Below are 12,968 nucleotides of genomic sequence, written 5' to 3' on the forward strand. Positions count from 1 at the left end.
ATTTATTGTGGCATCACCAAAATCACTCTGTTGTAGTTTATTCCAGTAATATTGAAGAATATTCCTTAAAAAAAAAAATTTGATTTGACCAAGAACCAGATAGTGTACTATAAAATTTGAGCATGACTTTTACTGCCTGTCTTTTAAGAGATATATTTTCTTTATGAGTTTTATGGCGTCTGTGTGGATATTTACACCATTGACGAAAAACTGGCCAATTACCAGATTTCAAGGAGAAGCTGAAATCTTTTTTCGGACCAAGCTTGTCAGACTCTTGATGGGGTATTCAGAGACTTTTTATGACATTTGGTTAAAATTGGCTTAAGCTCAATAATACTTTCTGGGCACGTCGCCTAGTCGATTGATTTATGTCAAACTGGGGCGACGGCACCAAAGGTCAGAGACGTAAATAAACCCCAGGTGTGAGAAAGAAATGGAGATAGTGGAACTTTCTGTTTTTCTGCTCTTCTTCTTTCGTCTCGTCGGTTTACAAAACCCAATAAGTCTCAGTAAAGGTGCGTTGTCAATGCAGCGGCTGAAGCGTCTGTAGCCGCGAGGCTGTAGCTTGGCCTTGTGGCTACAGACGCTTCAGTCGCTGCATCAACAATGCACTTTAAGGGAGCTCGGACCTTCCCCTCTTGGGTGGTCACGCCAGTCCCCAAGCCACGAATGACTTTGTTGACGATCAACAATTACTGGCGACCGCAGTTCGTACACATTGATTGCGTCCTTTCATTAAGCCGGTCTTTATTCCAGCGCTGGACCTTGCCATCAGCCGGGCCTGTAAGCCCGGTAAGGTGGTAAATTAAGTCATGGTATGGACCTCTGCACTTATCCAGTGGAGACAACGCAGACTTTCTCTCTTTTGCCTTCTGACTGAAAGTCTCCCCGCTTCGGTTTTCCCGGGTTTCTGTGACTGTTCATGAAGCAGGTCTGTTGTTTCCTTCGTATTTTCGTGGACCTACTGTATTCATTCCAAACTCAAATTTTCCTTTTGTATTCCCTCGGGTCTCTGATATGATAGATTAGGCCATAAGGCTGTTTTCTTCTGCGCCTTCGTATCATGAAAGGGGTAAAGAAAATTTTATTTTATTAGTGATATACTACACATTACTCATTAATTCAGCTCAGACCAAGAATTATACGTTTCTGTTTGAAAGCTTATGGTCCAAACCTGTTTTGGAACGCTTTGTGTTGGAGTTAATAATGATTGCTGAGTTATATTTATCTAAATCTTGGAGGAATAGGAGGGTAATTAGATGCAAATTCTGTTCAAGTTCCAACAGACATGGAATCTGGACAAAACACTCTTCGTTAAGAGTGGCTTAATGAGGGCATCATGCACTTATTCTTACATCGATGATCATTTGTGGATATTGATATCGTCGATCTAGGATATTATAGCTTACTCAATGACGTATCCTCGAATTAACGTGCACTTCTAATAATCTGTACATTTCATTCATTATCAATTTACCAAGTAAGGTAAGGACGATTAAAACCAGTGTTAAGGAGCTGAACTACCTCCCTGAAGTCAGATAGCTAACTATGTTTCAGGTCGTTATTCTTGAGTATCCTGAAACAGATACCAGAGAATGTAAGTGTTGTCTTTACTCGTTTAGATGAATGTGTGTTCTCCTTACAGGTTTAGATGAATATGACACATCATATATATGTTTTACTGGAAAATCCGAATCATAGAGGAAAAAAAGCACATGCAAAAATAAAGGGCTGGTCATAAAGAAAAATCTTGCGTAAGGATAGGAAAAGCATAATCCGTCTGTCCTTTTCGGTATTAGTGTAATATTCTTAAGGCGAATTTGTGATTGACCCAGCTTGTTGTTAATGCTATAATCTTAATGTTAACTGGTTATTGGCCCAGCTTGATGTTGTGAGCACTTTACCTCGTTTCTGCGATGCAATCAAAGAGACATCAGCTATTTAGCATTGTCGAAAGATCTTTGAAGCCAGGACTAGAGGACGATTCCTTCATCCCATCTTGAGAGGATTAGTAAAGTTGGATGGACTTCGGTACTTGCAAGGGACTGCAGGTAATCAGCAAATGCCTGCACCAATTTCTACTCAGTGTGGTTTCGATGTTTGCTTAATCGTAGTATGCACCGAAACATGACTGCATTCTGTGTACACACTCACACGGCATAGTTATATACTGTTTAAGTATATGAATTAGCTGGTGCTCATGCAGCTTTCAAGCATTTGGGATTCAGCCTCAGTTAAGCATTAAAATGATGACCATGACGTTTTTTTTTTTTTTTTTTTTTTGAGCTACTCCTTATTAGTGAAACTGGGATTTTGGTGAAAATGTGTGTACGCGTATAAGGAAACTTGTGTAAGGTACAAATTAATTCGATACAAGAGCACCTCCCACGAACAACCCGGTTATACTATAACCAGAAAAAAGGGTGAACTTGGGAGAGCACCGCCGTTCTTATTTCTTGCCCCCAGTGTTCGCGTTCTGTTTGCGCTTCGATTAAGTGCTCGTTAAGAGTCTCTTCTTGTGGGATTAAAGACATTCTGTGGCCTGTTCCCCGTGGCTCTCTTTTGTTATGGTAATTGTTCCTTGTGGTTTGAGTGAGTATGAAATTTACGACGCACTTTTTTTCCCAATGAAGACATTTTGGGGTGGGGGGCGGGCAAAGGTTTGGCCTCGCTCTCTTTCATATTCAATATATTCTTTCATTTTTGTTTTATGAAGGATGAGTGTTCCCATTTTAAAAGGAATATTTATATGAACTGTTGTTTGAGTACTGGTCCTGCTTGTAGATTATAGTATGAAAGAGAGGGTTAGAAACGCCAGGATAATTCTCACATTGAAAGAATGGTAATATGTAAATTTTACATTGAAGTTATTGATGCAACTCACTTTAGACACTTCGTGGAGACAAGAGCATCAGATATCCATTGAAGTAAAAAGAATTCTGTTTTATGCGAATTAGAAGAAAAGTAACTGTAAGGCTGAGATTAAGGTTTCAGACCAGGGCAAGACTGCTGGAGGCTCGTTGCCTAAGTTTAAGGCGGTCTTTTGCCAGCACAAGCCCCTGTCTTACGCCATCCCCTCAATGTGGTAAGGCTTTGAAGGGGATTAAGGGTCTGATGTGGACCTCTTGAATATTCCCGACCAAGAGATATCCACCGAAACCAACAGAGACAGGTATCCACCGAGATAGCTGTCTCAAATCTTCTCTCATAGTATCTGGTAGAGTTCAACAGATCCTCTTTATTAGACAGTGCCTCTTTGGTTGCCATTTTTGTAATCCACTTTCAGTGCACTTCCCTTGCGATATGGTTTTCCCTTATATCCTGTATGAGTGTTGTTCCCGATGTCACTTTGTGTGTAGCTTATAATTCTTTCATTTGATCCCATATTTCACTATCATTGCCACTTTTGTGACCATTTGGAGGGGTGGGTAGAGCTCTCGGCTAGCACGCTGTTGGCCCAGCGTTCGACTCTCCGACCAGCCAATGAAGAATTAGAGGAATGTATTTCTGGTGATAGAAATTCATTTCTCGTCATAATGTGGTTCGGATTCCACAATAAGCTGTAGGTCCCGTTGCTAGGTAACCAGTTGGTTCTTAGCGACGTAAAATAAATCTCATCCTTCTTGCCAGCCCTCTCTAGGAGAGCTTAATCAGCTCAGTGGTCTGCTTAAAGTAAGATATACTTAACTTTTTTTGTGACCATTATCTGACGCTGACTGGAGGACAGTTTTCAACTATTCCGTTTTATTTCGCCTGTTTTATTAAGTGCTCTTTACCCGTGTGGTGAATTTTTCTTATCTCATGTGGCGGATACACCTGTAATTTTTCACTAATGTTACGAAGGATATTGAATGGTAAATTGATATGTTTTGTTTTTATTGTTTCTTACGTTTCCCCTTCAGATTTTCAAACTTGCGAAAAGAAAATCCGGGATATGAGAGGCAGACCGAGAAGCCATTCGTCATCTTTTTGCTAGCTCGCGTGTGTTTATATATATATATATTATATATATATATATATATATATATATATATATATATATATATATATATATATATATATATATATATATATATATATATATATATATATATATCATGTATATATATATGTAATATATATTATAAACTCATTTTGTAAAAAAAAAAGAAATAAATCGATCTGTCAATCAAAAAATAAAAGTGTAGTTGTGGCGTCTTCTCTAATTAGATTTTGATACACGATTAAAACAGGTCGTGGAAAAGAATATCCCATTAAGAAATCGGTAAGCGGAATTTTTTTATTTTTTTTTTTTTTTTGCAACGAAGTCGCTTCGTTCTGTAAAATATGAAAGAGGTCACCCGTCCAGTGCAAGTATTCGATAACGCTTGACGCACTTGATCCTGATATAGAATTAAAACAGGTCCTGGAAAAGAATTAAGAGACTGGTAACCTGAGAAGAATCATCTTTTGCAAAGAAGACGCTTTGTCTTGTAAAATATGAAAGAGGTCACTTGTCCAATAGAAGAATTCAGGCCTTCGATAAAGAGTCGAGATAAAAAGCATTACCAAGGAGACTCATTAAGGAAACCGGGAGGTACTGCAAGGTGGGTGTGTCGAAAGATGCTCACACGCAAAAGCCCAAAGGGTGCAAGGAGAAAAAGGAGAACAACAACTTAGATTACCGCGACGTTATGTAACCAGCCTCTCTCTCTCTCTCTCTCTCTCTCTCTCTCTCTCTCTCTCTCTCTCTCCAGTTACTCATAGGAATAGAGCTCTGTTAGGTAGTTGGCAGATAGGAAAATGTTTGTTTTCTGATCAATATAATTCATTGATTTATAGAGTGAACGAACTAGATTGTAGACATATCAACAATAAGTTCCACACTTATATATATATATATATATATATATATATATATATATATATATATATATATATATATATATATATATATATATATATATTATATATATATATATATATATATATATATATATATATATATATATATATATATATATATATATATATAATTGTGAAACTTATTGTTGATATGTCAGCAATCTAGTTCGTTCACTTCATAAATCAATGAATTATATATATATATATATATATATATATATATATATATATATATATATATATATATATATATATATATAAATATGACGTACAATAAATTTATATGCATGCATGTGTTTGTACTCTGTGAGAGTGTATTCACATATTTTTGAAGATAATTAGAAATTATGATAACGCGTAACAAACTGGGGATATATAAACATGTAATTGAATTTTATAATGATCTTGCATAGAACAAGGAATTAAACAGCAGAGCTGTATATTCTTACTCGATATCAACTACATTTTTTGAGGACCATTAGAATGGTATCTCAACATTATTGTGCACCGGTATAATGCAAGTTTTTAAGAAAATTTCCAATTTTACATTATCATATTTTTATTGCATACTATTACAATTCAGAACGGCTTGAGCCCATTGTATATAATTAATGACGTAAGGAAGAGAGTTCGCGTGACCTAATCCAGCGAAAACATCCGATAACATCTCAGGTTGTTTACTTTGGGGAAATGAAGTGGCCGCGATTTATTTAATGGAGGGAGCCCCCAGTCTGGTTCACTGAGGTGTGCTGATTAGAGATAGTAAGTGGCATACTTTAGATCACCTGGAAAAGTCAACTGCCTCTCTCTCTCGTTCTAGTTCATATTATAAGCTTGACTGACAGTGTTTGTTGAAGGTAATGTACTGTACATATTTTAAAGACAGTTTTTTTGGGCCACGTACGACGTTCTCTCTCTCTCTCTCTCTCTCTCTCTCTCTCTCTCTCTCTCTCTCTCTCTCTCTCTCTCTCTCGTTCATATTTCCAGCTTGTTTGATAAAGTTTCTTAAAGGTAATGTATATGTTTTAAGGACACAAAGTGTTTTAAGGCCATGTACTCTCTCTCTCTCTCTCTCTCTCTCTCTCTCTCTCTCTCTCTCTCTCTCTCTCTATTTTTAGTTCATACTTTTAGCATGACTGTTAAAGATAATGTACATGTTTTAAAAACAAAATGTTTTAAGGCCACGTACTCCTTCTCTCTCTCTCTCTCTCTCTCTCTCTCTCTCTCTCTCTCTCTCTCTCTCTCTCTCTCTCTCTCTCATTTATTAACATGAAAAATTAAAAAAAAAAGTCATCCCTGTGCTTGACCCGTCTTTGAGAAGAGAACACAATATAATTTAAAAACCTTAGAGTTCTTGTTACTTTTGAAGTGTTATTTTTAATTTCGTCGCATGCCTCTATAAATAAATACTTATTTTACTTTTATATATTTACTCATTTTTGTCTTTGTATATTTTCTTTAGCGAGGAAATTATGTATCTGGTAATTCTTTGAAGTTAGCTTCTATGTATGTGTATATATATATATATATATATATATATATATATATATATATATATATATATATATGTATGTATATATATAAATATGTATGTATGTATATACAGTATACATATAGTTACATAATGCATATACTCATTTTCTTCAATTTAGGAATGTTTTCTTACAATATATTAGCATTAGTAGATACAGTCAGCTCAGTATTTTTGTCTGGGAAAATAGCATGTGTAAAAAATTGTTTTAAATTAAAATTCTATGAAAATTGTTGACTTAGGAAGTTTTAGAAAAAATTCATTTAAAATAAGTATGTCCTGGAAGTTACTATAATAGTAGTGTTGTCCGGAGGAACCACCTTGTTAAAAATAAGATTCTGAAAATATTTATGCTGGGCGAAGTCTTGGCAGAGAGCAGTTGTAAAAGAAATAATCTACTGAAAATGGTTATGCTAAGTTATGTTCTCTAGAAAAGCATTTTGTTTAAGATAATTACCTGCTCTTAACTAAAATGTTGGGGAAGGAATGTGAAAACAGCTTGTACAAGAAACTAATCTACTGAAAATAATGTTAAGCAGTGTTGAAAGACTTCACGTAAGAAAATATTCTTTAAAAAAAGATTAATAGGGTCGTGTATTGGTTTATGATGACTTGTAGAAAATGATAAAAAAAAAATTAAATGCGCAATTTTTTTTTTTTTTTGTATATTTGCAGGATTGAAAATTAGAGACAGAGAAGAAAAATAATGTAACTTTAGATTGCTTTTGTGAGGCTATGTGATGCTTTGTGAAAGTGCTTTAGCGAATTAAGAGATACTTTCTTATATGAAGTTGGAAGTAAAGTATACTTGTAAAAAAACAGATGTGCATCATCTTCATTAGAAGCGTTTCAAACAGCGATGTACATGGAACTCTTGTGATGGACAATTTGGGGCCTTTATATTCTGTTAGAATGTTTAGGAATGATATTTTTGAATGAACATATCAAATTGATGATATGCAATAATTGCTTAGAAAACGGGACATTATTTATGACCACGGATTATCAGCCATTAGAAGTCTTTGGCACTGTTGAGGTTTGAAATAATTTTTATAGAAGACCTTATTGTGCCCTAGAAAGATAAGAAAAGTCCATTAGCCCCTTGGAAAACTGAGGAAGTGAAAAGAAAACTTATTAAACTTGCAAAAACAACAGTCTTGCCATTTCCGAGGAAAACCGGGAGAATTTTACATTCATTCCCTTTTGGATTACCGTCACCCGAAAATGGTGGTTCGATTTGCCCAAGGACCCAGCGCCGAGTCGTCGAAGGGGAATTACCTCTCCCCTCACTATCTGGAAGATGGCGAAGAGGGGCACTTGACCAAGAGCCCCAGCAAACTGTCCGTCCTCGATTACTACTACAATGTGGACCTGGGTTCGGTCAAGAAGTCGTCGGAAGTGTCGTCAGGATGTGTAAGTGTTGATACTTTATGGTGATGCCTCTACTCCCGATATGTATTTGTGTGTGTGCGTACGCTTGCGTGTCTTCGTATATGTCATTGCTTACGCATTTGATCATTGATGAAGTTTTTTGTGCAATAACTCCTTGTGCTTAAGAGCTGTGTAGCAAGCCATAGGAATAGTTTGTGCATTTCCCCGAAAGTGTTAGTCCATACCCTACTTAAGTGTGCAAAATTAATGGAAATCTAGTAAAATTGAGAATGTAAAAGCTAAAGTATTACTAAATAATTTAGCGGACCTGTATTTGCCAACACCTCCCTGGGTCTTGGAAGATTAAAATTCATCCCCTATGATATCACTGGTATTGCTATTTTAATATGTTCACCGTCAACAAGAGTCCCATTAACGTAACGAAACCCGACGCGTCCAGGTAACAGCTACGTCCCAAAAAACCAATCTTCTGTGCGTCATAAAATCAGTTGGTTAGATTTCCGTTAGCATTCGCCGCTTAATTTTCCACATTTCGTTTTTGTTACTGTTCTGTAAAGAAGTGGGCTACGTGACGTTTTCACATATGTAATTATTTTATTTTTTATAATAAGATGCAAAATGTTATAAAGTTATAACTTTTCTTGCATTTTCACCTTTTTTATACAAAATGCGTTATTTGGCAAAGGCAGAATTTCGTTACAGTGTTTATTCGTCTTACTTTTTTTCGCTCTTTTCACCCGGAATATATTTTTTTGTTACAGGCAAGACAATTTGTTTTTGTTTGTTTCAACTAGAGTGCAGCATATTGCAGACATAGTATTTTTTCTTTTATTCCGCCTCTCCTTATTTTTCTCTCTTTTAGCAAAAATGCATTTTGTGGCACTGACATAATAATCGGGTCTTTCATATTTTGTGTGATTTTTTTTTTTTTTCGTTGAAACGAAGAAAGCAGTGGTATCGAGTTTTGCGGTTTCGCTTTTTCGCTCTTTTCAAAATCATTTTAACACAAATACTTTTTTTTTTTTTTTAAGCAAGATATTTAGGTGTATACTGTATTCCTTTTCTAACGCAAGCTTTTGACGAAATGCTGTGTTGGTCTTTGTATTCCATCATGTTTCTTAGAATTTTTTTTCCCCGTGAACAGTTTTAATTTCCTGTCATTTTTCGCTTCCTTTGCCTGTTATTTTTAATATTTATAGTTATTAGTTCAGCTCCTTTTGCTTGGTGTTTAACAGTTCGTTTGAATTTTTTTTAAGTATTTAAAATTATGAATCTTTGATAAATACCATGAAATTGCTGAATGTTTAAGTTTTTATTATATTATTTGTAAGATGAAATGGTAAAAGACAAATTTTTAAAAAAATCATTCAACAGTTTTCCTTGTTGATCAGACTTTACATTTTTTCTTATTATGTCCTTTGAGCCCTTCCCATTTACAGTAGATACTGTTCTTTTAGTCTCCACATCCTCATCAGTTTTTCGTATACAAGGATTTTAGTCTACGTCTTGTAAATATCCTGTGAACGCTTCCTGTTTTATTATTGATGATTAGCATTCATGCAATCTCACTCCAGGGATTTATGACTGGAGGTGTCCACTTAAAAACAACTGGAAAATGAAAGACGTGTTATTAACTTATCATGGTTTTATTTACGAAGATAAATTTACGGTTAGTTTCTAGTCGCCCAAGGCACGGCAGATAATGCCATCAGAATATATGGAACTTAAAAAGTCTCTTATGCTAATGTGAATAATTATAGCTGAAGCAGGATGTGTGCTTAAATACAGTACTGCAGTTAGCTCCTCATTTTGTTTCTATTCATAGATTATATTTTCGAACGCAAGTATTGTGCAAGTCTTAAAAGCAAGGATAAATGAATAGTTATTAAAAAAATGCGATTAAGCATTTGCAGTAGGTTACATCCGTTTTCAAAAGAACAAGGATTTCTAGAGTTGGTTTTGAGGACGTCGTAAAAAAGAGTAGTAGGTTTGCCCAGTCCTCGTCTTTTTCTGTTGTACTTTATCCTATAAATTTTCCTGCTTCTTAATGATAACCATCTCTCTCTCTCTCTCTCTCTCTCTCTCTCTCTCTCTCTCTCTCTCTCTCTTCTGGTCTAAAAGGTAAGATAATTTCATCATGTTATAAAAGGATATTTAATTAAGAATGTATTTTGATATTTGATTGTTGTGTCTTTTTCTTATGCACAAGCTAATGAGTTTAATGAGTGTTTAGGATAGGAAGCAAACGAGGGTTTGGATGATTGTGAATGACAAATAACGTGAAATAAGTGGGATCTCTTCTTTCTGTATTTCCCTTTACTTCTTCCTACTTCCTAATGAACACCATATTCTTTGGAAGCCTGAATTTCAAGTCAATGGCCTCTGTGGGTTTCTTCCATATGAATAGGTTTCATCTGCTGAAAAATAATAATAATAATAATAATAATAATAATAATCCGTTTCAGCTTCGTGGAAAGCTTGCACTCTTATGTAAGTGATGCATAGAGTTGGTAGCCCAACTGCACTAACCTGTATTTGCTATAAACATAACATCTAATAGATTACGCCATTAGCCGTTGGATTATAGACCAAGCAATGCCTGTTTGGTTTGTGCATTCAAGACTGTCCGTGTTACTCCCTTGTTTCTTGGGAAACCAAGATTAATACCTGAATGAAGACCTCGCAGCAAACGGAGTAGTTACGAGGATGTTCATCCAACCTACTATTAACCCAGATGCTGTTATAGATAATTCAAGAAGTTATATGGCTGGACATTGCTTACGCTGGATGACCCTGCACTTAGGGTTCATTATCATCCGGCATCCGGATTATATAATACCCCGCAGGTGTGGGAGGTTTTGCCACGTTTTTTTCCAGAGTGCTGCAGTGACAAATGTTTGTCAGCGTGCCTCAGATTGTGTTGTTCTTGCAAGAAGAAAGTATGTGGTTGTCCTTAAATGATTTAAGATTTGAAGAAAGACAGGTAAGGTGATGGGTTAATCTTTACAAGCAAGATTATGTGTTTTTATTATTTATATAATTCAAAGGAGACCGTGGAGTGGTCATTAGTTGTACAGGTATCCTAGTCCTGTATGTATTATTACAGATAAGTGCATATCTTGCGGTTTTAATATTATAATTATTATCATCCGGTCTTTAATTTTAATTAATTTCGTCAGCATACAACGTAAAATATCGAAATTGGCAACACACTAGGACCATAGTTACGGAACAAAAGTTCCAAATTAACAATTATATTCCTGAAGTATCCTCCCCCCCAAAAAAAAAACACAAGGAGCGAAAACCAAAATCATTAGTACTCTCCAGTCAAGCTTTGAACTACTGAATGTCTTGCTTTCATAAGTTTAGTTAATATATCTCGCAGTGAATGTAACAGAACGGTCTGTTGTTCTAATATTAATGGTAAAAATAACAATTCTGTTGACATAGTTGTGATTTTCCATTCAATTAAATATGAATATAATGTGTGTATTAGGAGCATTCAGATATGCTCAACAATCCCAAAATGTTCTCTAGTTTTTGTTATTATTATTATTATTATTATTATTATTATTATTATTATTATTATTATTATTATTATTATGGATGCCACCATCCAACTATCATCCCATCAGTCTTACTTGAAACTACATTATGCTCATCTTTTGAAACACTGGAAATCAAACTGCCTCCCCTAGAGTCCTCATTATTTATTATTATTATTATTATTATTATTATTATTATTATTATTATTATTATTATTATTATTATTATTATCGAATCCAAATGACCTCTAACTTCATCAGTATTCTTTCAATGAGTAAAATGCCCGTTTATAAAAAAAAAAATAGTGGTTGGGTAGGCAGGAAGAAGAAAAGAACAGAGAAGAAAGAAAAAATTGGTATATGCAGTTAATAACATTTCCTAGGTAATGCAAAACAAATAACGTAGATTGTTGAGACATCTCTTATTTCCGTTGGCAAGGTGATATGATGCTTTCATTTCAAGTAATCTCGCGAAGCAGTGATTCTCGTGTGTTGAATCTCCCTATACTTTATATTTTTGAATTCTGTTCGGTTATAAGTCGAAAACTTGAATAAAAACCTCATGCGCATTTAAAAGTTGTTTATAGACCAATGCTGCATTTCTCGGTATTCCAGTAAAACTGCCAAGCGACCCTGCAGGGGTCCTTGGTCCTGAACTTCAAGTAGAATTTGCATTTCGTTGTTTGGGAGGATTTTTTTTCGCTTCTTATTTTTATTTTCAATTTTTTTTTTTTTTTTTGCGTGCCTGATGTGTTGTTTTATTGTGGAAGTAAATGGATTTTATGCATCATTTCACCATAGGCTCTCGAGTAATGCTTGTTTTTTCCAGATCTGTTGCAAAGCCGCAATCTTCGCGTGTCGTCTTCTGTACTTTTTGTTCTTTCGCTTCATTCTCTTTTTTTATTTTCTTCTCTTGGTATTCTCTGTGGCGTAGCCTTGAATGAGTGAAAAATGCAGACAGCCGTGAGCCTTTGTGGGAGGTGAATAAAAAATAAAAGGGGGGGTTAGGATTGACAAAGGAAAAAAAGTGAGGAAAAGAAGTAAAAGAAGGCTAAAACTGACGGGAAGAAAGAAAAATACTTTAGAAAAAACGAGGAAAGAGTGAAAAAAATAAACTGCTTAAATGAAAATTAAAAGTATTGTAAGAGCCTTGCTGTCAAAGGTAAAACAAAAGGCAATAGAAAAAGGGAATGAAAAATGTCAAAGGAAAAGGATCCTTCCACCTCCCCCCCCCAGAAAAAAAAGACGAAGAAAAATTGCACTTGTCCAGAATTCCAAATCCACCTACTCCTTCACCCCACTTGTTTTGTCCCATGACCCTCTCTCTCTCTCTCTCTCTCTCTCTCTCTCTCTCTCTCTCTCTCTCTCTCTCTCTCTCTCCAACTTTCCCCCGTAGTAGGATACAATGGATTTCCATTACCGCAGGATATTCTGAGCGTCGCCAGGCTGATAGAGAGCTATCGTTCATTCTTTGTGATTCGTGAGCTTTTGGACCATGAGGTTTCAGTTATTTTCATTGTGATCCATTTCAAGTTTTATTTTTTTTTAATCTGGGCTTAGTCGTGTTCAGTTCTACTTTCTTATCTTTACTTTTGAGCGTATTTTTGTAGTTTTAT

General features: G+C 35.3%; 1 protein-coding gene across 11 annotated transcripts in view; it reads left to right on the top strand.

Moving 5' to 3' along the window:
- The window catches only part of LOC136847412 (uncharacterized), a 654,742-nt gene that overhangs the window by 457,811 nt on the left and 183,963 nt on the right, over positions 1–12,968 (top strand). For 6 of the 11 annotated variants that reach the window (XM_067119066.1, XM_067119065.1, XM_067119061.1 and 3 more), the window contains exon 2: positions 7,091–7,828. The exons of the other annotated variants lie outside the window; for them this stretch is intronic. In XM_067119066.1, coding sequence (XP_066975167.1) covers positions 7,640–7,828 — 189 coding nt within the window. In that variant the 5' untranslated portion in view covers positions 7,091–7,639. The remainder of the gene's footprint in view (positions 1–7,090; positions 7,829–12,968) is intronic. 11 annotated transcript variants of the gene reach the window in all.

The sequence above is a fragment of the Macrobrachium rosenbergii genome, chromosome 16, assembly GCF_040412425.1.
Source record: "Macrobrachium rosenbergii isolate ZJJX-2024 chromosome 16, ASM4041242v1, whole genome shotgun sequence".
NCBI lineage: Eukaryota > Metazoa > Arthropoda > Malacostraca > Decapoda > Palaemonidae > Macrobrachium > Macrobrachium rosenbergii.